The 25922-nt window shown below is 39.2% G+C and overlaps 1 protein-coding gene across 1 annotated transcript in view; it reads left to right on the plus strand.

Annotated features, from left to right (window-relative positions):
* Positions 1-781: 781 nt before the first annotated feature.
* TTC6 (tetratricopeptide repeat domain 6) overlaps positions 782-25922 on the plus strand; it is a gene marked incomplete at its 3' end in the record, with an annotated part of 209867 nt that continues 184726 nt past the window's right edge. The window contains exon 1 of the mRNA XM_080809740.1: positions 782-1729. Within this exon, the coding sequence (XP_080665866.1) occupies positions 791-1729 (939 nt within the window). The 5' untranslated portion in view covers positions 782-790. The remainder of the gene's footprint in view (positions 1730-25922) is intronic.

A 25922-nucleotide genomic window follows, 5' to 3' on the forward strand; every position in this document is an offset into this window, starting at 1 on the left:
TCCCCCAAGCACCAGATCCTATCAAGCCATATTCTGTTAAAAGTTTTTGAATGGTTTTCAGTAGTCAAGAGAAAAAGTATGAATACTTGGCATGCGAGGCCTCATGATCTGGCTGCAGCCTACCTTGTTGCTGATCACCTTGCCCCCGTCATACAGTCTGCTCTAGCTCAGGAGGCATATTGAGGGAAGTGGCCTGGGTGAGGGATGGAGACACCCACCACCAGCTGGAGAAGGAAGAGGAAACTGCCATCTTGCCCCAAGAGTAGGGATTTGGCCCTTGCGTTGCCAGAGCCTTCATTTTTTTTTTTCTCCCCAGAGAACCTGTTTATCTGGAATTTTATGTGAAATGTCTCAATTTAAAATTGTTGGTACAAATTTGTATCTTTGAAAAATTTGGAGCAATTGTAAAATCTGTTCGTGGGCTAGCTTCCCATCAATTGATGGTCTCTATTCTCTCTCAGGGTTTCTTTAGATTCTCTCTGCCTGTCTCTCTTGTCTGGAATTGGGACATTACATTATAGTCTAAAGAAATGTTAAAACCATTCGGAGTTCCAGAAATTCCTACTGTAAAAAGGTTACTGCTTTAAAGGTTTTCTATGGTTCCTGTGAAAAGGCCAACAGTTGGATTTAAAATGACATAAACTAATACTACCCACTTGTGCCTCTGGGAGCACACCGAGCGTTGTACCTTAAGAGGCTTTTTTTTTGAGTTCGACTTGTATTTATCGACATGAGTTTCGTTATAGATATGTAATATATTGTCGTTATTTCACAGGACAAATTAGCCAAGATGTCCGCAGTTTCAAAGCATTTTGGACTGAAATACAAAGAAGAATCCTACATCTTTAAAGAGCTTGAGAGGATTCGACAGGAAACTAAAAAGGATCTTCTCCAATTCCAGCAGAAGTTGGCCCCCAAGCCGGCTGTGGATGAAGCTTCAGTGTGGGGCCTCCAGGCCCCGGGCACTGCCCCTCCTGGGGAGAAGGGCAGCGCCGCCTACAATGGACCCCAAAAGCCATCAGGGTCCCCTCGAGCTAAAGGCCCTACGACCCTCACTGCGGCCCTCCTGCAGCACGCACCCCGAGGCGCAGCGCGGCCCCCGGCCCGGAGCGAGGAGGCCGCTCCGGGAAAGACCCGGAGGTTTCGCCCCCAGGACTTCTACTTGCGGAGCTCTGCGTTCCTCCGGCACCCGCTCCTGAAAAAGCCGCCGGTCATCGCCTCTAGGGCTGGCACGTCCAGACCATTAGTCCTGATGCCGCTCCCTGCGGCGAGGGAGAGGCCCGGGGCGCACCTGGGCCGGAGGGGCCCGCGGCCCACGGGCCCCAAGCCCGTCCCGCACCCCGGCCGGGAGTGCGGCGTGAAAGAGGGCACGGCTCCGCCCGCAGAGGCCCGCCAGGCCAAACCGAGGACGGGCAGCTCCATTTCCGTCCGGGAGGGCGACGCGGAGGCGGGCGGCCGGCGGAGGAGAGCCAGGGCGCACACCCTCTCCTTGAGCCGGGCCTTAGCCAGCCGACCGCTCGGGTCAGTTTCCGAAAGCCAGCGGGGGAGCATCAGGCTGGGCGGCTCGCGGGAGGCTACCCGGCAGGCCGCTCAGCCGGTGCGAGTGATCCCGACTTCCATAGAGGAGATCATCGCCTCCTTGCAGTCGGAGGCGCAGCTGGCCTCCGACCAGACCATCAAAGAGCTCATCCAGAGTGTCCTAGGCGAGAACTACGACATTAAAATGGAAGTAGGTGAACCAGAAGGAGAATTAATATTTTTCCTGGATAAATGCAACTTAAGGAAACATTCATAGCACATTTAAGTGCATCGGGTATGCTACAAGCTAGATAAGCTAGACAAAACACCGGGGTCTTATTCAAGGGCTTAGAATTTGGAATTCGAATTTTAAAATATTCCATCCAGGGGAGTGTATACTCTTTCAGTGAAAGAAATTGAGAGATTATCTCAAAAATTAGCTCAAAGTACATTGGTTGTAGACTCGAGTAATACATCACTGGTAACTTTTTGTTTCAAAGTCGTTGTGACTATTGAGTATCAAAATAACAGATGTTTTCTGTAGAAAACTCAGTCATTTTCTGTTATAGTTTAGGATTGGCAGTAAGTTTTTATACTAAGCAGATTACTATATTACTATTAAGAAGTTGAATTTGTAGTTCCTTGATATTTTTAGGGAAAAATCACTCTTAATATATATGTTTTTAAAGATTTTATTTATTTATTTGACAGAGAGAGAAGTGAGAGAGAGCAGGAGGCAGGGAGGAGGGGGCAGAGGGAAAAGGAGGGATAGAAGGAGAGGGAGGGGTAGAGGGAAAGGAAGGGGTCGAGGAAGAGGGAGAAGAAGGCTCCTGGCTGAGCAAGGAGCCCCTTGAAGTGGGGCTCCATGCCAGGACCCCAAGGTCATGACTTGAGCCTAAGGCAGATGCTTAACCAACTGAGCCACTCAGGCGCCTCTCTCTTAAAATGTTTTTTTTTTTTTTTTTTTTTTTTTTTTTAAATTTACTTCCTAGGCCTTCCCAGTTATAGAGATGCTAAGTGATTCTTTTGTGCCAAGCAAAATAAAATATTATATGCATTTTGTCCCAAAAACCTCATCAGGTGGATACCTATAAAAGCCCCATTTTATACAGGATGTTTCCTAGCTTTAGTGTTGTTAAAGGATGTCCCAAACTAAGAAATGGCAGAGCTGATTCTACCCCAGGTGGTCACACCCCAGAGACTATACCGGAAACATTCCAAAACTGTCCATTCCTTGATTGTGATATGTACCCAGCAGGGAGCAAAGCTAGATAGGAGAAGTTAAGATATATTTTTAAAATATTTTATTTATTTATTTATTTGACAGACAGAGATCACAAGTAGGCAGAGAGGCATGCAGAGAAAGAGAGGAGGAAGCAGGCTCCCCGAGGAGCAGAGAGCCTGATGTGGGGCTCAGTCTCAGGACCTGGGGATCATGACCTGAGCCAAAGGCAGAAGCTTTTTTGTTGTTGTTGTTCTTTTTTTTTTTTTTAAATGTAATTTTTTATTTTATTTATTTATTTATAAAGATTTTATTTATTTATTTGACAGAGATTATAAGTAGGCAGAGAGGCAGGCAGAGAGAGAGGAGGAAGCAGGCTCCCTGCTGAGCAGAAAGCCCCATGTGGGGCTCGATCCCAGGACCCTGGAATCATGACCTGAGCTGAAGACAGAGGCTTTAACCCACTGAGCCACCTAGGTGCCCTGTAATTTTTAATTTTTTATTAACATATAATGTATTATTAGCCCCAGGGGTACAGGCCTGTGAATTGCCAGGTTTACACACTTCACAGCTCTCACCATAGCACATACCCTCCCCAGTGTCCATAAGCCAACCATCCTCTCCCTTCTCCACTACAAAACAAACCCTCAGTTTGTTTTGTGAGATTAAGAGTCTCTTATGGTTTGTCTCCCTCCTGATCCCATTTTGTTTCATTTTTTTTCCTTCCCTACTCTCCAAACCCCCCATTATTTATTTGACAGATATCACAAGTAGGCAGAGAGGCAGGCAGAGAGAGAGGAGGAAGCAGGCTCCCCACTGAACATAGAGCCCGACGTGGGACTTGATCCGAGAACCCTGGGATCATAACCTTAGCTGAAGGCAGAGGCTTTAACCCACTGAGGCACCCAGGCACCCCTGACAAATTCTTCATATCAGGGAGATCATGTGATAATTGTCTTTCTCTGATTGACTTACTTTGCTCAGCATAATACCCTCTAGTTCCATCCACATTGTTGCAAATGGCAAGATTTCATTTCTTTTGATGGCTGCATAGTATTCCATTGTGTGTGTGTGTATATTCTTTTGATGGCTGCATAGTATTCATATATATATATATATATATATATATATATATATATATATACCACTTCTTCTTTATCCATTTATCTGTTGATGGACATCTAGGTTCTTTCCATAGTTTGGCTATTGTGGACATTGCTGCTATAAACATTCGGGTGCATGTGCTTCTTTGGATCACTACATTTGTATCTTTAGGATAAATGGCCAGTAGTGCGATTGCTGGGTTGTAGGGTGGCTCTATTTTCAACTTTTTGAGGAACCTCCATGCTGCTTTCCAGAGTGGCTGCACCAGCTTGCATGCCCACCAACAGTGTAGGAGGGTTCCCCTTTCTCTGCATCCTCTCCAGCATCTGTCATTTCCTGACTTGTTAATTTTAGCCATTCTGACAGGTGTGAGGTGATATCTCATTGTGGTTTTGATTTGTATTTCCCTGATGCCGAGTGATGTGGAGCACTTTTTCATGTGTCTGTTGGCCATCTGGATGTCTTCTTTGCAGAAATGTCTGTTCATGTCCTCTGCCCATTTCTTGATTGGATTATTTGTTCTTTGGTTGTAGAGTTTGCTAAGCTCTTTATAGATTTTTGGATACTAGCCCTTTATCTGATATGTCATTTGCAAATATCGTCTCCCATTCTGTCAGTTGTCTTTTGGTTTTGTTAACTGTTTCCTTTGCTGTGCAAAAGCTTTTGATCTTGATGAAGTCCCAATAGTTCATTTTTGCTCTTGCTTCCCTTGCCTTTGGCAATGTCTCTAGGAAGAAGTTGCTGTGGCTGAGGTCGAAGAGGTTGCTGCCTGTGTTCTCCTCAAGGATTTTGATGGATTCCCTTCTCACATTGAGGTCCTTCATCCATTTTGAGTCTATTTTCGTGTGTGGTGTAAGGAAATGGTCCAATTTCATTTTTCTGCATGTGGCTGTCCAATGTTCCCAAATCATTTGTTGAAGAGACTGTCTTTTTTCCATTGGACATTCTTTCCTCTTTGTTGAATATTAGTTGACCATAGAGTTGGGGTCTATTTCTGGGCTCTCTATTCTGTTCCATTGATCTATGTGTCTATTTTTGTGCCAGTACCATACTGTCGTGATGATGACAGCTTTGTAATAGAGCTTAAAGTCTGGAATTGTGATGCCACCAACTTGGCTTTCTTTTTCAACATTCCTCTGGCTATTCGAGGTCTTTTCTAGTTCCAGATAAATTTTAGGATTATTTGTTCCATTTCTTTGGAAAAAAAATCATATTTTGATAGGGATTGCATTAAATGTGTAGATTGCTTTAGGTAGCATAGACATTTTCATAGTATTTGTTCTTCCAATCCATGACCATGGAATGTTTTTCCATTTCTTTGTGTCTTTCTCAATTTCTTTCATGAGTACTTTATAGTTTTCTGAGTACAGATTCTTTGTTTCTTTGGTTAGGATTATTCCTAGGTATCTTATGGTTTTGGGTGTAATTGTAAAGTATCATATCATCTGTAAAGAGTGATACTTTGACTTCTTCTTTGCCAATTTGGATGCCTTTAATTTCTTTTTGTTGTCTGATTGCTGAGGCTAGGACTTCTAGTATTATGTTGAATAGCAGTGGTAATAATGGATATCTCTGACATGTTCCTGACCTTAGTGGAATAGCTCTCAGTTTTTCCCCATTGAGAATGATATTTGCTGTGGGTTTTTCATAGATGGCTTTGATGATATTGAGGTATGTATCCTCTCTCCCTACACTTTGAAGAGTTTTGATCAAGAAAGGATGGTGTACTTTGTCAAATGCTTTTTTAGCATCTATTGAGAGTATCATATGGTTCTTATTCTTTCTTTTATTAATGTATTACATCCCATTGATTGGTTGTGGATGTTGAGCCAACCTTCAGCCCAGGAATAAATCCCACTTGGTCGTGGTGAATAATCCTTTTAATGTACTGTTGGATCCTATTGGCTAGTATTTTGGTGAGAATTTTCACATCTGTGTTGATCAAGGATATTGGTCTATAATTCTCTTTTTTGATGGGGCCTTTGTCTGTTTTGGGGATCAAGCTAATGCTGGCCTCATAAAATGAGTTTGGAAGTTTTCCTTCCATTTCTATTTTTTTGGAACAGTTTCAGGAGAATAGGTATTAATTCCTCATTAAATGCTTGTTACAATTCCCTGGGAAGCCGTTTGGCTCTGGGCTTTTGTTTGTTGGGAGATTTTTGATGACTACTTCAATTTCCTTACTGGTTGTGGGTCTGTTCAGGTTTTCTATTTCTTTCTGGTTCAGTTTTGTTAGTTTATTCGACTCTGGGAATGTATCATTTCTTCCAGATTGTCATATTTGCTGCCATATAGTTGCTCATAATATGTTCTTATAATTGTTTGTATTTTTTTGGTGTTGGTTGTGATCTCTCTTCTTTCATTCATGGTCTTATTTATTTGGGTCCCTTTCTTTTTTTCTTTTTGATAAGTGTCTGACCAGGGGTTTATCAATCTTATTAATTCTTTCAAGGAACCAGCTCCTAGTTTCTTTGATCTGTTCTACTGTTCTTTTGGTTTCTATTTCATTGATTTCTGCTCTGATCTTTATTATTTCTCTTCTCCTACTGGGTTTAGGCTTTCTTTGGTGTTCTTTCTCCAGCTCCTTTAGGTGTAGGGTTATGTTGTGTATTTGAGACCTTTCTTGTTTCTTGAGAAAGTCTTCTATTGCTATATATTTTCCTCTCAGGGTTGCCTTTGCTGTGTCCCACAGATTTTGAACAGTTGTGCTTTCATTATCATTTGTTTCCATGAATTTTTTTCAATTCTTCTTAATTTCCTGGTTGACCCATTCATTCTTTAGTAGGATGCTTTTTAGCCTCCATGTATTTGAGTTCTTTCCAACTTTCCTCTTGTGATTGAGTTCTAGCTTCAGAGCATTGTGGTCTGAAAATATGCAGGGAATGACCCCAATCTTTTGGTACCAGTTGAGACCTGATTTGTGACCCAGGATGTGATCTCTTCTGGAGAATGTTCCATGTGTACTAGAGAAGAATGTGTATTCTAGTGCTTTGGGATGGAATGTTCTGAATATATCTATGATGTCTATCTGGTCCAGTGTGTCCTTTAAGGCCTTTCTTTCTTTGTTGATCTTTTGCTTGGATGATCTGTCCATTTCAGTGAGGAGGGTATTAAAGTCCCCTATAATTATTGTATTATTGTCGATGTGTTTCTTTGATTTTGTTATTAATTGATTTATAGAGTTGGCTGCTCCTATGTTAGGGGCATAGATATTTAAAATTGTTAGATCTTCTTGTTGGACAGACCCTTTGAGTATGATATAGTGTCCTTCCTCATCTCTTATTATAGTCTTTGGCTTGAAATCTAATTGATGTGATATAAGGATTGCCACCCCAGCTTTCTTTTGATGTCCAAGAACATGGTAAATGGTTTTCCACCCCCTCACTTTAAATCTGGAGGTGTCTTTGGGTCTAAAATGAGTTTCTTGTAGACAGCATTTTGATGGGTTTTGTTTTTTTTATCCATTCTGATACCCTGTGTCTTATGATTGTGACATTTAGCCCATTTACTTCAGGGTAACTATTGTATTGAGAGATACGAATTTACTACTATTGTATTGCCTGTAAGGTGACTGTCACTGTATATTGTCTCTGTTCCTTTCTGGTCTACTACTTTTAGGCTCTGTCTTTGCTTGGAGGACCCCTTTCAATATTTCCCGTAGGGCTGGTTTGGTGTTTACAAATTCTTTTAGTTTTTGTTTGTCCTGGAAGCTTTTTATCTCTCCTTCTATTTTCAGTGATAGCCTAGCCGGATATAGTATTCTTGGCTGCATGTTTTTCTCATTTAGTGCTCTGAATATATCATGCCAGTTCTTTCTGGCCTGCCAGGTCTCTGTGGATAAGTCTGCTGCCAATCTAATATTTTTACCATTGTATGTTATAGACTTCTTGTCCCAAGCTGCTTTCAAGATTTTTTCTTTGTCACTAAGCCTTGTAAGTTTTATTATTAGATGATGGGGTATGGACCTATTTTAATTGATTGTTGATTGATAGATTGATTGATTGGATTTTGATCCTTGTTTCCTTTCTGTATTAGGGAAATTCTCTACTATAATTTGCTCGAATATACCTTCTGCCCCCCTCTCTCTTTCTTCTTCTTCTGGAATCCCACCTAATTATTTTAATATTGTTTCGTCTTATGGTATCACTTATCTCTTGAATTCTCCCCTTGTGGTCCAGTAGTTGTTTTTCTCTCTTTTGCTCAGCTTCTTTATTCCCCATCATTTGGTGTTCTATATCACGAATTCTATCTTCTGCCTCGTTTATCCTGGCAATAAGAGCCTCCATTTTTAATTGCACCTCATTAATAGCTTTTTTTGATTTCAGCTTGGTTAAATTTTAGTTCTTTTATTTCTCCTGAAAGGGTTTTTATTTCTCCATACTGGGTTTCTCTAATAACTTCCATGCCTTTTTCAAGCTGAGCTAGCACCTTGAGAATCATCATTCAATACTCTAGATCTGATATATTACCCATGTCTGTATTGATTAGGTCCCTATCCATTGGTACTGCCTCTTTTTTTTTTTTGTGGTGGATTTTTCTGCCTTGTCATTTTATCCAGATAAGAGTATATGGATGAGAGAATAAAATATTAAAAGGGTCGCAAAGACCCCAGAAAAATGTGTGTTTTATAATCAGAAGAGTCCCCAAATTGTGGGGAGAGGAAAGGGGGTAAAGAGAAGTTAAAAAAAATTAAAGAAAATATATATATTAGACTGGTGAATAGAACAGAGCCACCCACTTGGTTTTGGGTGTATTTTGGTCTCTTAGAAGAAAGTACCTTCCAAAATTTTAAAGAAAGAAATACACACACACACACACACACACACACACACACATAGGTAAACAAGATGAAGGGATGGAATATGAGTAAAGATGAAAATTTTAAAAAAATTCTGAAAAAGGAGTTGTTAAGATAAGTTGTTTGGGAAAAGAGAGAAAAAGAAAGTGGAGAGAATTTGCTCAGGCTGGAGACTAGAACAAAGCCCTGTGCTAGATTGCTAGATTTAGGGTAGATTTTGATCTATTAGAAGAAGTTGTATCCCAAAGTTTTTTAGAAGAAAAAACCCTATATGTATACCAAAAACAAAGTTAGATACAATGAAGGATAAATTATGACTATAATAATGAAGGTTCAAAAAGATTTTTTTAAAAGAAAGGTATTGTTAAGATAAACTAGTTAAAAAACATTAAAGGAGGAAAGAGCAAAAGTTAAAAAAAATTGGAATAAGAACAAAAATAGAATTTAAAAAATTTAAATAACTTTGTAAGACTAAAGAATCATGGGGAGAAAGCCATGAATTCCATGCTTTGCTTTCCCCTCCTCTGGAATTCCACTGTTCTCCTTGATCAGTGAGCTTGGTCCTGGCTGGATTTCTTGCTGCTCTTCTGGGGGAGGGGCCTGTTGCAGTGATTCTCAAGTGTCTTTGCCTGAGGTGGAATTGTACCACCCTTGCCAAGGGCCTGGCTAAGTAATCTGCTTGGGTTCGCCCTCGGGAGTTTTTGTTCCCTGAATGCTTTCCGTAGAGCTCTGGAGGACGGGAATGAAAATAGCGTCCTCCCAACCTCTGGCCCGCAGGAGCTGAGAGCTCAGGCCCCACTCCTTAGTGCGCCTTTGGAGAAAAGCGCTCAATCACTCCCATCTCCCTGTTCTCTGGCCGCACTCTGAGCTCACCCGGCCGCACTCTGAGCTTACCCGGCCCATAACGGAGTGTTTCTGTTTCTGGCACACAGTCCCGTTTGGAGTCTCCAAACCCAGCAGATTCCTTCCGCTCCTCGGATCTGCCACTTGTGGGTTCCCTGCTCAAAGAGCAGTGGCCTGACTGTGCCACAGATCACAATTTAAGGTAACCCCCAGCTGAGGGCTCACTCCTTGGCTTTGTCTCTGTAGCCAGCTTAATACCTGTGAGCTTTGTTACACTCAGACACCCCTGATCCTTCTGTGACCTGAGACCATGCAGTCCCTGTGAGGGCTCCACCCCCTCTTATCCTCTGGATCAGTGTCCTTCAGTGGAGCAGTCTTTTAAAAGTTCTGATTTTGTGCTCTCTTGCTCCGCTGCTTGCCAGGAACTGGTCCCTCCCCCAGCAGTATATCTCCCTGTTGCTTCAGTTTCACTTCTCAGCAGGTCCTACCTTTCAGAAAGTGGCCGATTTTCTGTTCCTAGAATTGCTGCTCTTCTCTTTGACCTCCTGTTGGATTTGTAGGTGTTCAGAATGGTTTGATAATTATCTAACTGAACTCCTGTGACCTGATGTTATCTCAGCCTGCTACTTCGCTGCCATCTTGACTCCTCCTTCTCCTGTAAGTTTAAAAAAACTGAAAGGCAGAGGCTTTAACCCACTGAGCCACCCAGGCACCCCAGAAGTTAAGATATTTTGTCCATTTATCTAGACTTTGTTGTGACAGGGACATTCAAAGCAAAATAGTAACAAGGGAATCTGAGTCCTACAGAAAGACAGAGAGAGGGAGGAGGGGAGAAGAAGGGAAGCGGGAGAGAGTGGAGAGAAAGGCAAGAAAGAAGAAACAAGAGACCTATTTTTTTGAGAATGGCATTGAGGATGTCTGTAAGAGGGAAGAAGATTCTGTTACTGTTCTTGGCTGTGGCACCAAACCTCTTGTTAGTATACAGAATACTGCTGCCACATTATGTCTTTAAAAAAGCTTCAGCCCCCAAATACACTCTAGGCCATAAGGAATGTGATCATAAAGCCCATTAGGGAACAAAAACATGTAAGGACAGGAGTCCCCAGTGTCGTCTTTGACCTAATGTTTGTCAGCAGAATAGGACAAATGTTTTCACTTAAGACCCACACCTCCTCATACTTACTCAACAGATGAGTGTGGCTGCTTTAGGGCCCTTTCAAAATGGGGATTTCTTTTTTTTTTTTCTTTCTTTTTTCTTTTTTTATTATGTTCAATTAGCCACTACATAGTACATTGTTAGTTTTTGATGATGTATTGTTCAATGAGTCATTAGTTGTACATAACACTCAGTGCTGTGCCTGGGTGGCTCAGTTGGTTAAGCATCTGCCTCTGGCTCATGTCATGATCCCAGGGTCCTGGGATCAAGCCCTATGTCAGACTCCCTGCTCAGCAGGGGAGTCTGCTTCTCCCTCTCCCTCTGCCCCTCCCCCTGCTTATACTCTCTCTTCCTCCCACTCTCAAATAAATAAATAAAATCTTAAAAAAAAAAAAAACCCAAAACACTCAGTGCTCATCACAACACGTGCCCTCCTCAATTCCCACTTCCCTCCCCTCTGAAACCCTCAGTTTGTTTCTCAGAGTCTATAGTCTCTCATGGTTTGTCTCCCTCTCTGATTTTTCCCCCTTCAGTTTTTCTCCCCTTCCCCTATGGTCCTCTGTGCTATTCCTTATGTTCCACGTATGAGTGAAATCATACAGTTTTTCTCCCCTTCCCCTATGGTCCTCTGTGCTATTCCTTATGTTCCACGTATGAGTGAAATCATACAATAAGTGTCTTTCTCTGCTTGACTTATTTTACTTAACATAATCCCCTCTAGTTCCATTCATGTTGATGCTAGTGGTGGGTAGTCATCCTTTCTGCTGGCTGAGTAGTATTACATTCTATATATGGACCACATCTTTAACCATTTGTCTGTTGAAGGGCATCTCATCTCCTTCTGCAGTTTGGCTATTGTGGACATTGCTGCTATGAACATTGGGATGCATGTGCCCTTTCTTTTCACTACATCTGTATCTTTGTGATAACTACCTAGTAGTCCATTGCTGGGTCATAGGGTAGCTCTATTTTTAACTTCTTGAGGAACCTCCATACTGTTTTCCAGAGTGGCTGCACCAGCTTACATTCCCATTAACAGTTTAAGAGGGTTCCCTTTCTCCACATCTTCACCAACATTTGTGGTTTGCTGTCTCATTAATTTTTGCCATACTAACTGATGTTAAAGGTGGTATCTCTTTGTGTTTTTGATTTGTTTTTCCCTGATAGCTAGTGATAATGAGCATTTTTTCCTGTGTCTGTTAGTCATCTGTATGTCTTCTTTGGGAAGTGTCTGTTCATGTCTTCTGCTCATTTTTTGACTGGATTATTTGTTTTTGAGTGTTGAGCTTGAGAAGTTCTTTATAGATCCTGGATACCAACCTTTTATGTTTAATGTCATTTGCAAGTATCTTCTCCCATTCTGTGGGTTGCCTCTTAGTTTTGTTGACTGTTTCCTTTGCTGTGCGAAACATTTTTTTATTTTGATGAAAGTTCAAAATGGGGATTTCTAATTAGGTTTTGTGTGGGTCTCACAGAAAAAATAATCAGGAATGTGCACTGACAAGCTTTAATAGAGAGAACGAAGGTCTCAGTGCCTGCCCCTGTAGGAAGTAACTGTGACATAGTCAAGGTACTTGACACAAAAAGGGGCCCGTATTAGAAACTGGCTCAGAGTCCTGCACAGTTGGGAAAAGTTACATTTTCAGCAAGGGCCAGAAGAGAGGAATGCCTTTGCTCCGAAACCCATTTTGAGGAGCTCAAATAGACAAAATATAAGACGAAAGAGTGTCAAATGAGGAATGGATACCAGGACAGTGAATTCTGTTCTTTCTGACATTTTATTTGTCTTGTGTTTCCTTTCATGGTGCTTCAGCTACTTGAATTATTGAATGTAGAAGAGGGGCCAGGAGCCAGGGACAGTAATGCTGTGTTATAGGACTTAGCCTGTATCAAATGCCTTAATCCATCCCTGCTTTCCATTATACTGATTTTGTGCTTTCATGATTTTTAGTGCTTTAGTGATTTCGTTTTTCCTTTTTATTTATTTATTTATTTATTATTATTATTTTTAAAGATTTTATTTATTTATTTGACAGATAGAGAGACACACAAGTAAGGCAGAGCAGCAGGCAGAGAGAAGTGGCGGTGGGGCGCAGGCTCCCTGTTGAGCAGAGAGCCTAATGTGGGGCTTGATCCCAGGACCCTGAGATCCTGACCCAAGCCAAAGGCAGAGGCTTAACCCACTGAGCAACCCAGGCGCCCCTGTTTTTCCTTTTTAAATTTTGCTTTCTCCACCCGAAGGATTTCAGAAGACAGACCTCTGTATTATTTTGAAAAAAAGTGCTTTCAGAAGTTTTATTAGGGTAAGAAATGGCTGTGGCTGGCTAGGTAGGTGATAGTTTGTAATAAAAAAAATGCAGGTGTTAAAGTGATATCTAAATTACGGTTTTAAAAATTCCTAAGATGATAATGATGATGATGATGATGATGATGATAATGATTTTTAGATTTTATTTATTTGACAGAGAGACAGTGAGAGAGGGAACACAAGCAGAGGGAGTGGGAGAGGGCGAAACAGGCTTCCTGCTGAGCAGGGAGTCTGATGTGGGACTCGATCCCAAAACTCTGGGATCATGACCTGAGCCAAAGGCAGATGCTTAACAAGTGGGCCACCCAGGCACTCAGAAATTCCTAAGATATAATAAGTCATTTGTTTGAAACATTTATAATTTATATAAGCAACATCCTTTCCAAGATAAGGAATATGGTTCTTCACTTTAGATATTTTACCTTGCAGTCACACAGCGAATCTCAGAGGGAAAGCTGGAGGAAAAGACAATCTTGGCAGGATGCGTTGTCTCTGTTTAGAGCTTGGGCAAGGCCATTCCCGATCTAGCATTCAGAGTCTCACAAACAATAGGCCAAAAGTTGCATAGAATGCCTGAGGATTAAATTTAGCTGTCAAATGTAGGTCGAACATCTAAACCAAGTTTTCTCATCCTTAACACTACCGACATTTTGGTTTAAAAAATTCTTTGTCGTGGGTGGCTGATCTGTGAATTGTAGGTTGTGAATGACAGTTGCACAATCCTCTCACTTCCTTATCTCTGCCCAAGTCATGACAATCAGAATATATGTATGTTGCCAAATGAGACCCTGGAGAGTAGGGCACCCTCCCTCCACACATTGAGAGTCACTGGCCTAAACAATATGAATACACCATGGCAGGAAGAATAGAAATGTTATATGGTCCGATGTTTGCTTTACTGAGGAATCAATTATTCTCAATATACATTCCAATTATATGAGACTAAAATTCAGAGACTACCTTCCAGATATTAATTGAGGATGAAGGGACCAGCCCAATCTTGCTCCTTTCATGTGTAGTTGCTTTTTGCCACAGAGCTCAAAAGGAAAATGGTTTAAAATGACCTAGGTAAGAAAGAATTTATGTTCCAAGATCTTCCATGAACAAATAATGTATAGCTCACAAATACCTACTTACCTACTTACACTTCAGGGAAAATGAAATAGATGTACTTTCCCCTACTTCTTCCCCACAGCTAAGTTCATTGTATTTAAGATGAATATGAGAATACTACAAAAGGTGGAGAGAAGAAGACAGACTGTTTAGGGACTTCCTAAACAGTCTGTCTAGGGACTGTTTAGGGACTGTTAGGGTTCCAAGGAATCACATACTGATGCTTTCTTGGGCTTTCTTTTTTCCAACTATCCTCTAGACTTGGAGATAAAGAAGCTGGCAAACTAGGAATGCCAATGGATACAGAAAAAGCTCCAGTGAAGGGCAGCTGTCTTTAGCCAAGTGATCAAGAAAGGGACAGACTAGAAAGACAAAACTTTTAGGCAATAACTGTGCTACTCAAGCCAGAAACAGCAGGAAAAAAAAAAAAATCTATGGCCCCATCTCAACCCCCCACCAGCCAAGGCTGAATGGGGATCCTGGACTGTTAGTCTCACCAGACTGTAACACGTTACCCCAGACTTCTCCCCACTGAGGTGGTGTCAGTGGAAAGCTAAGACTTTCAACACTGCTCAGCAGTAAAGAGGCTACCCTCTCCACTTTCCCTGTATCGCTGGAGTCCATGTGGGGAACAGTAATGTGATAACCCTATCCCTTACAACTAGGATGGTGGCAGTAGAGGCCTAGTGGGAGCCAAGAACTCCTACTCCCACTCAGCAATAACAAGGAAGCCCCCACCCCTGGTGTCAAGAGAGACCAAGTTGGAGCCTAGACTACTACCTCTACCTGGTAGTAATACCCTCCCCCAACTACCCCTACTAGAACAATGCCATAGGAAGCCGGCTAAAATAGGAAGTTTAAAAGATCCAGACTCTCATGATACCCAAATGTCTAGGTTTCAGTAGAAAATCACTTGTCATGCTAAGAACCAGGAATATCTTGACTTGAAAGAAAGAAAGATACTTAATAGATGCCAGCATTGAAATGACAGAGATGTTAGAATTATCTGACAAAGATTTTAAAATGACCCTCAAAAAGAATGCTTCATTAAGCAATGTAAGCACACTTGAAACAGTGAAAAAATAGAAAGAGTTAACAGGGAAATGGAAATGAAATCAAAGATACAAAGAGGAACCAAAGAAATTTTTAAAGATTTATTTATTTATTTATTTATTTGAGAGACAGAGGGAGTGTGTGTGAGTGTGTTCATGTGAGTAGGGGAAGGGGCAAAAGAAGAAGAGGAAAAGAATCCCAAACAGACTCTGCTCTGAGCATGGATCCTAATGCAGGGCTTGATCCCACAACGTGGAGATCATGACCTAAGCTGAAACCAAGAGTCACACTGAGCTACCCAGGTGCCGATTAAAGGAAATTTTTAGAACTGAAAATATAATAAATGAAATAAAATCCCAGTTGATGGCTAAACAGCTGAATGGAGAGGACAGAGAAAAGAAATAGTGAATTTGAAGATGGAACAATACAACCTACTCAATCTGAACAACAAAGACAGTAGATCAAGGGAAAAAAAATGTATAAAACCTGAGGGACTTATGGGGCTATCACAGAAGATCTAACTTTATGTCATCAAGGGCCTGGAAACTGAGTGATCCCCAAACCAAAGAAACCCAAAAGAATCCACACCAAAATAGAAAAGTCAAACCTCTGAAAATTAAAGAAAACAATAAAGCCTTTAAAGCAGTGAGATACAGTGTGTTACCTATGGAGGAAAACAACTTGAGTGAAAATGGATTTCTCATTAGAAACTATGGAGGCCAGAAGGAATAAGCACAATATTTTTCAAGTGCTGAAAGAAAAGCACTGTATATCCAGAATTCTGTACCAGTGAAATTATTTTTCAAGAATTGAAGGGGAAATCAAGACATTCTCAGAGAATTTGTCAATAGCAGTTGTACCTTAATGCCTAAAATTAGTTATCTAAAAAGAAAGGAAATTATTAGAAAAAAGGACACCAGGAAGGAATAACATAATAAACAAAAACTTTGGCTAAATGCAACAGATTTTCCTTCTCCTCTTGAGCTTTCTAAATTGTGTTTAATGGTTGATGCTAAAATTATAACACTGTCTGATGTGGTTCTAAATGTATGTAGAGGAAATTTAAGACAATTATAAACAGGGAAGGGTAAACAGAAATAAAGGGAGATAACATTTCTATGCTTCACTCTAACTGGAAAATGACAATACCAGTAGACTGTGGTTAAGTTATGAATACATATAATATAATGCCTAGAGCAGTGACTCAAAAACTACAGATTCACTAAAAAAACACTATAGATAAGTCAAAATAGAATCATAAAAACTGTTAACTCATAAGAAGGCAGGTAAAAAACAGAGAAGTGAAAAACAGAAAAAAGAAAACAAAAAATAAAGTGACCACTTTAAATTCTAGCATATTGATAATTACAGTAAATGTAAGTTGTTTAAATATACCGATTGAAAGACAAAAAATGGCAAGTGATTAAATACATAACCCAACTATATATTGTCTACAAGAAACTTACTTCAATATAATGATATAGGCGGGTTGAAAAGAAAAGATGAAAAGAAATGTATTGTGCACACATTAATTAAAAGTAAGCAGGAGTGGCTATATTAAGTTCAGATAAAGTGGACTTCAGAACAAAGAAAATTACCAGAGACAAAGAGGGGATTATAATACAGTAAAAGGGCCAATACATCAAGAAAACAAAGCAATCCTAAATATGTATGCACCAAATAATAAAGTTGAAACATATATGAAATAAAAACTGAAAGGAGAAATAGGAAAATCTACGATTATAGTTGAAGACTTCAACATCCTTCTTTTAACGATTGGAAGAAAAACTAGATAGAAATTCCCCCAAGAATATAGAAGAACTCAACAATACTAGTACCATCAGGATCTACTCAATATTTATAGAACACTGCACCCAACAAAAATAGATTACACATTCTTGTCAACTGTCCATGGAACATACACTAAGACCGTATGTATCTGGAGCATAGAAATGAGCTTAAATACATTTAAAAGCTGAAATCATACAGTGTCTTCTTTGACCATAATGGAACAAAACTAGAAATTAATACCAGAACAATAATGGGAGAATCTCCACACACTTGGAAACTAAACAATACAGTTTTAAACGATCCATGGATCAATAAGGAAGTCTTAGCAAAAAAAAAAAAAAAAAAAAAGATATTGAACCAAGTGAAAATAAAAATGCAACATGTCAGAATTTGTGGGACACAGTCAAAGCAGTGCATTTATCCACTGAAATGAAAACTTATATTCAAATAAAAATCCAAGATGAATGTTCATAGCAGATTTTATTATTTAATAACCAAAACCAAGGAACAAACCAGATGTCTTTCATGGAGTAAATGGATATATTAATTAGCAATAAAAAGAAATGAAGTATTGATACCTGCAGCAACTTGGATGAATCTCCAGAAAATTATGCTGAGGCAACAAACAAACCAACAAAAAATCAACAATAACAAAACCCCAACAACAACAAAAACAACAATGAAAAATCTCTAAACATTAGATACTGTAAAATTCCATTTATATAACATTCTTAGAAGGACAAAATTATAGGAATGGAGAACAGATTTGTGGGGCACCTGGGTGGCTCAGTGGGTTAAGTCTCTGCCTTCGGCTCAGGTCATGATCCCAGGGTCCTGGGATCAAGCCCCGCATGGGGCTCTCTGCTCAGCGGGGAGCCTGCTTCCTCCTCTCTCTCTGCCTGCTTCTCTGCCTACTTGTGATCTCCGTCTGTCAAGTGAATAAGTAAAATCTTTCAAAAAAAAAAAAAGGGAGAACAGATTTGTGGTTGCCAGGGGATAAGGAGAGGCTTGGGGTAGGGGAAGGTAGGAGGTAAGTGTTTGTGGCTTGAGAAAAGCAAGATGAGAAATTCTTGTGGTAATGAAAATATGTGTGTCTTGACTGTATCATTGTCAGTGTTCTGGTTGTGATACTGTATTATAGTTTTGCAACATATTACCATGCAGGCAAGGCAGGCGAAGAGTAAGGATATTTCTATATTATTTGCAACAGTGAATATGAGTCTGAAGTTATCTCAAAATAAAAACTTAAACATGTTATCAGATTCTTTATAAAAATGTGTTTCTTTTTATAAGTTATAAGAAGAAACACAAGGAAGCAATATATTCCCTTTTAAGCCCTCTTTAGCTCCCCATAGTAACCAATGCTTATTGTTGTTTATCCTTCTACACTTATCTTAATAGTTTAGTACAAACGTATACATACATGCACACTGGGTTTTTTCTTTATGAAGATAAGGACATATGGTATACATTATTTTGCCACATACTCTGTGACACATGTTAATATGTATAGCTTCTAAGTTCCTTTAAAGAGCTGCTTATTATTTCATAATATTTAAACATTTTCTTGCCTCCTTGCTTTTCAAATTCTATTTTTCCCTATCCTAGGAATAAATTTTTGTTCATTGGAGGTATAAATTAGGGAACCTACCAGGATCTGGGCCAAGAAAAGCAATTTATATTGTTTGAATGACATAATACAATTGGGAGGGACTAATTTGGACAAATCTTTTCTATTCAAAATGACAGACACATTTATTACATTTTTCTCTTACACATTCTCTTTGTGCAGTACTTTCTGTCCTCATAGACATAACAGCTTAAGCTAGTACAAATGAAATAATGATTAAGAGGTTTCTTGGTTTACACCTTTTTTTCTGTGAAGTTTTAAAATCTCAGATAACACTTGGGTACTTTCAATAAATACCAAATGCTTAGGTATTTAATTTACATTCATTTTTAGAAGATGGAAAATACTAAATTAGTTTTTGAAGGAAAATTCCTATTCCTTTAGTCAGTTTGATTACAGTAATGATTTTGAACCAACTTAGGAGTTATTCCTTCGAAATAAACTTATTCTTTCTGGATATAAGTGAAGTTTATTTTCCATGAGGATTTTCTTTCAAGATTGAAATATGAAGTTTTTTGAAAAATGAAATGCTAATTTATTGTAGAATTCAGATGTTATTTTCTGATTCTTAGCACAGATGCCTCTCAGTAATATTTTTTTCTTTTGCCTGTTTGTATAATAATGTCCCTTAATTTAGACCATACAGGACAAATGCATTTGAATCTTGAAAGTGATCCATTTTCATATATACCAGGGTTTAAGGACGTGTGAGGAAAAGTGAAGAAGTTTTAAATAAGTTGGCAAAATAATTGCCTTTTCTTGCTATTTCATGTATAATCATTTGGATATTTAGGATAAAAGTATTTCCCCTCTGTAGATTGTTATTTCAATACAAAACTCAATTTAAAATTTTGATTTCCTAATGTAGGCCTTTTTAATGCTTTACAATTTTAAGGACTGGTTCAGGAGCTTAGACTCTCTTTCAGTAGGAGGTGGGATGGACACTCTCTGAAAAATTGCACATTTAAAATCCAGCACTAATTGCCCCCTTAATATTGTAGAGTTCTAGTCCACTTACAGGGTAGTTCTTGGGATGCCTGGGTGGCTCAGTTGGTTAAGCCGCTGCCTTCGGCTCAGGTCATGATCCCAGCGTCCTGGGATCGAGTCCCACATCGGGCTCCTTGCTCCGCAGGGAGCCTGCTTCTCCCTCTGCCTCTCTGTCTGCCTGTACTCACTCTCTCTCTGACAAATAAATAAAATCTTTAAAAAAAGGTAATTCTTGTGATATCTTCAAGTCATGATTTTCATCTATTTTGTGTAAAATGAGAGGAAAGAATTTATATAATTTTAAATGGTTTTTTTGAAATTTGATGTTGATATCAGGGCTTAGCATAATATGGCTGCCTTGACAGAAAATTGAGCCAACTGAATAGCTCAGTTAAGTTATATTAACTTATCATACATGGAAGCCATTTATTTTTTGTTACTGAGAAGTGTAGTGTTTTGTTGTGATGTAAGCCCATTATTCTGTATTTATAAACAGCCTCAACCTAGGCAGCTGTATTCTTTACAATCCTTGTTTTAAAGCACAAACATTTGGGTTTTAAGGATGGGTAGATAATAGTTTTGACAGTAAAATCAAAACCTTGGGAACTATCAAACCACAATCATGTCTGAACATCTCTCATCCCAAATCAAGGCAGCCTAATAGACTGTGTAGCACATTATCTAGTTGTACTGAATATATATATATATGTGTGTGTGTGTGTGTGTGTGTGTGTGTATATTTATGTGTGTATATATATATTTAATTTCAGAGGGATATTATTTTATAAGTACCTGGTTTTAAATATATTTTAAATATATTTATATATTCAAATATATATATTTCATTTCAGAGGGATATTATTCTATAAGTACCTGGTTTCCCTAGTCCCCTGCAAAATGCACTGAATCTTTGTCCCACCATAGTGGAAAAGGATGGCTTGACAAAATTTGTCGTATTTATTATCTTTATTTCTTTGTTAGTTCTTAGGAGCACAACAGAAAAAGGTTAAATTTTTAGTTTATTGCATTGCAACTGAAAATAATATATTCTCATTTAATAGATTTTCTCTGACATGTTTTACTTTGTGTTTTTATTTTATGGAAAAGAACTTTCAGAGTCTTGGTGATAAACTTTTCCATAGTGTTTCCTTACCTTCATTTTTCAGTAAAATAGTGTTTGGAGCTTGAAGACAACCTAATTAACGATGTATTTTAGATAACAAAACTGAGACCCAATGAGAGCAAGTGACTGTTGCAAGGCCATATAGCTAATTAGCATAGTTGAGACTGGATCCCTTAGTTCTGCCAGGCAGACAAGAATTGTTTTTATTCTTACTATGTCATGTTGATGGCACTTCCTTTCTCTCTTTCCCCACATTGGTCCCTTCTTTTTTTCCTTCACTATTATAAGGCCTAGACCCCAGGTATCCAGAATCTTTTTTCACCATGACTTCTCCCTTCTTGGATTTCTGTGATGAATACATCAGTGGGAGGACCATTACACTCTCATGTTCAGGAATGGTCACCCTTGTGACTTCTGAATGTAGCACATTTAGATCAAGAAGCAAGGATTTGCTGCTCACAGAGCCCTGTGGTGATGGTAGAGATGGTGACGGTGGGATGGGGCTCAGGATGTGCACCTATGATTCATATTGAGTCATCACATTAAAGGATAGAGGGGGGTAAATTACAGGTCACACACACACACACACAGATTGAACCACTTCTCCTTCATCTTATTAGCTGTATTTTATTTTATTTATTTTATTTTTAACTCTTTGAGCTATTCTCAAAGTGAAAAATACCCTCAGATACTTTCTCTTCTTAGCCCAGTGGGCATAGGTGGAGTCCCATCCTTTTGGGGAACGTTTTACATATTTGAAATTTTATTATCTGTGGTGGTTTGGCATCTCGTTGAGAACCCTTGACTTGAGAGAATGAAGTGTGTCAGTTGCCTTACCAGGAATTCCCTTAAAAGCCAGGACAGAGAGCTGATGTTTTGGATATTATCTACGTAGGGATGTAGGAGTGCCATGATCACGTGATTAAGTATTAATTGGCATACTGGTCATCAAATTTGACCAGTCTTGATAATAAGTAAAATCCCCTTGCACCCTCCACCCCTTCTGCATCTTTTAAATTGGTAGTCTGTCTTTTCTGTAGATCTCACAGGTAATGCAGTAAATAAAATTCCTATTCTTTGCTTGACTTACTGCAAATTTATTAGGCACACAAGAGAAGATTATGATAAAGCTAGACTTCATCATTTCAGCCAGATTTCTCCTCAAGAACATCTCCAGTCTCAAGCTCTTCATCTCTTAATCATTTGAAATAAGGTTCTGAAGAAATGAAAGATTGAGACAGCTGAGACAATTTTCATCGTTCTGATTTCGTTATGCTGTTGAGACCTGCCTAGGTGTACAGTCTTTGACAATTATTACTTTGGAAAGTGATTATTAAACAGTTCACTAAATTATGGCTTTTTATGCGTGACTATTCTGTTGCTCTTTAGGGTTAAGTGAAAAAGCTTATTAAATATCCATTTACAATGGAATCTTTGAAAGTGCTAAATGGAATGCATAATTCATATAGGCTGTCACCAGTACAATGCCGAATTAGTTTAGCCAAATATCAAGTAACAAGGAAATGGGAATAAGTAGCAGTCCTAATAGAACTTATTCTGGGCAGCTAATGGGTAAAGATAAGCAGAAAACCCCAAATAATAGTGATGTAGATAAGATGGAAGTTTCTTTCTTCCTTATAAAATGTCATGTAAAAGGTAACATAGGACTGATATGTTGTTCTGCAGAGTCAGGAATCCTACCAGCCATCCTATAGCTTCACTGACTGTGACCCTCATTACTAAGGTCATCTCAGGGTCCAGTGTGGCAGCTGTGGCCATCGCATCTGCATTCCAGTCAGCCGAAAGGTGTAAATTAAATAAGAACGTAGCCACATGACCACATCTAGCTACGAAAAAAAGGACGAGAAATGAAGTCACTATTCTGGGCAGCTGTATACCAAGATTCACATACTACTACTAGGGAAGAGGATGAGAGAGGTATTGGGGCAGTTTCTGCCATAGTCTGTATGTAGATGTGCCTTTTATGGAGACTTTATCTTTCCAACAAAGTCTTACTGAGCAGCTGCAGTGTTTAGCATTGTAGTAGGCACTAAGAATTTGAAGTTTTTATTTGTGACCCAATTTTTAGCTTTAAGCAGTTAGGTAACATAACAAGAGAACTAGCTGACAATGAAAAATGGTGGAGAAAGCCTTAGGATTGCAGTTTGATAACCTTGATAGGGATTCTTGGTTTGTAATTTATTTGTTTCTTAAAATTATTGGCATGTGAGTTTTCTCATCCCTGCACTTAGAGTTTATGCTTGCCTTATAATACTGTGGAAGTAAAATGACCTTAAATAAGACAACGCATGTTAAATATGCTACATTTAAAAAAAAGATTTTATTTATTTATTTGACAGAGGTCACAAGTAGGCAAAGAGGCAGGCAGAGAGAGAGAAGGGGAAGGAGGCTCCCCGCTGAGGAGAGAGCCCGATGCGGGGCTTGATCCCAGGACCCTGGGATCATGACCTGAGCAGAAGGAAGAGGCTCTAACCCAATGAGCCGCCTAGGCGCCCCAATATGCTGCATTTTAAAAAAGGTTTTAGTGTATACTTTCACATTGTCTTTCAGTAAGGTTGAACCACCTAAATTCCCACCTATCTGTTTTCCTACAGCCCACAGCTGCCATATGTTTTTGAGTCTATACTAATTTGAAAGGCCAATGCCTTCCCAATACTTTTCAGTTGTGGGAAACTTTCTTTAAATGAAATATTCAATGAATGTTAAATATCCCAAGCATTTACTATCGTGGCAGCAGCATCTCAGTTGAGAATGAGGGACCTGGAACCTACCTGCTTGATCCAGGCTCACATCAGCACACTCTTTGTCCATGAAGACATTTGTCTTTCCATTCAGTTTTATTGGGTGCCTGTACCAGACATGGGGAAACAGCAATGAAAAAATGAAGTTCCTGCATTCTTGGAGTTTATGTTTTAGAGAGAGGAGATAGAGAATAAACAAATCACTAATGTCTCAGATGGCGATAAGTGACATAAAAAAGAATAATGCTGGATAGGAGAGAGAGAGAGTGATGAGGTGGAGAGATATTTAAATCAGATGGTCAGGAAAGGACATCTGAGCAGAGGTCTTGAAAGAATGGAGCAAGTAGTGCAATTCCTATAAAGGGAAAGATGATGCCAAGCAGAGGGAAGAAACGTTGCAAATCTCCAAGGGAAGAATGTTCTTGTGGAGTTTGAATGGGGCTGTGAATGGGGGTATGGTAGGAGATAAAGTCAGGGAGGTCGCCCAGAGCCCAGTCAGCCAGGACAGTGGTTCTCGATACTACCAGACTCAGTGCTCCTTTCTTATTGTATATAAGTTGCATATATTTTGCCCTTTTGACTATCCTGAAATAAAATTCATAGATAATTATCATCTCCTGTCGCATGTAACATCAAGCATTGATATAATGCCCTGTTTGTAACATAAAGAAAAAAATGAGAGTAATTTATTATTGAATCCTAATTATAAACTACTCTGGAAGATACAATGAAGTTGTTAGCTGCTTTTGTCTACTGATAATGAATGTGCTCTCGATAAGGATATAAGCACCTATAATGTATAAGGAGGACAGGCAAATGAAAACACAGTGCGGGTGGCACTAGCATACGTGTTAGGATAAAAAATAGCAGATTAGGCTTTTGTGTATATGATAGAAGAAAATGGGAAATGACAAGTAAAATAGGGATGCATGTTAAGACCAATTAAGGACTTCTGAAATGGAGAAAGTGAGCTAAGCCTCTTCATAAGGATAGTGTAAAATAAATCCCTATTTCAACATGGAATGAGGTGAAAAAGTATCAAGTGCTCCCCTCCCCCCCATATCTTCCAACTTGAAATCTCCACATATGTCAGAATACCTTCAGTCTTTGGAACTTAAAAAGACCTTGGAAGCCATGTCCTTTGATAGATGATGAGACTAGAGAAAAAAGAGTGATCCAAGAGGGTATGGAGAAACAGACCTCTGTAAACAATCTGAGAGCAAAACAAAACTAAATAACTTTAATATGTAATTTTCCTGACAAATTTATAATTTTGCTGAAACATTTAAAAATCATACACATTGGCAATAATGTAGTTCAAACTTTTCCCTTTTTTTTTTTTTTTAAAGATTTATTTATTTATTTGACACAGAGAGATCACAAATAGGCAGAGAGGCAGGAAGAGAGAGAGGGCGAAGCAGGCTTCCTGCCGAGCAGAGAGCCTGATGCTGGGCTTGATCCCAGGACCCTGAGACCATGACCTGAGCTGAAGGCAGAGGCTGAACCCACTGAGCCACCTAGGCATCCCACGAATTCTGATTTCTTCTTTCAAGACTAAATACTACTTGAGACAAAGCCTGTTTCTCAACGTTTTAAGGGTTTCAGTTTATGTTTAGTGCATGTTTGCCTTATTCTGACATTAGCATAATAGAAATTTTCTTACTCGGTGTTGTCAGACTAGGACTAAAATAATAACTGAGGGCGCCTGGGTGGCTCAGTTGTTTAAGCAACTGCTTTCAGCTCGGGTCATGATCCTGGAGTCCTGGGATCGAGTCCGGCATCAGGCTCCCAGCTCCACAGGGAGTCTTCTTCCTCTGACTTTCTCCCCTCTCATGCTCTCTCTCACTCTCTCTCTCTTAAATAAATAAAATCTTAAAAAAAAAATTGAAAAACACAGCTCTAGCATAGAATCATGGTTTAATATTTTATTTTACCTTGAAATATTTATTTAAATTCAATTAGTTAACATATAATGTATTACTGGTTTCAGAGGTGGAGGTCAGTGATTCATCAGTCTTATATAATACCCCATGCTCATTACATCATGTAATGAGGGTTAACTCTGAGCCACCCAGGCACTCCAAAAACTTTTCCTTTATAATATTCATCATTCCTGTGTTTCACATGTGTCTGCTTTATTGTGTTTCGTTCTAAGTTAATGGCACGGATTTCATATATCCTCTATTGAAATCTGCAGACAACTGCTACCAACCCAGAATGAAGCAGGTGTGTTGTTTTGGTGGGTAAACTGCTAGCGCAGTGGCCTTGGTTGAATTGGTACTCTAAGATAGCAAGGAACTCTTGTTGAATTTCTGAAGAAGACAAAGTAGTCTTCCCTCTGTTCACACAGTAGTTGCATTCCTAGAAAGTACAGTATGGGTTAAATGAGGGGGGATATTTTATATTTAAGCATATAAAATGAAATTAGTTCCTGGTCTCAGACATTTGTAAAATGTCTTTCACCCATATGAAAGCCTTTTAAGACATTTGATATTCAAGCTGATGTGGGATATT

The sequence above is a fragment of the Martes martes genome (genome assembly GCF_963455335.1).
Source record: "Martes martes genome assembly, chromosome: 7".
Classification (NCBI taxonomy): domain Eukaryota; kingdom Metazoa; phylum Chordata; class Mammalia; order Carnivora; family Mustelidae; genus Martes; species Martes martes.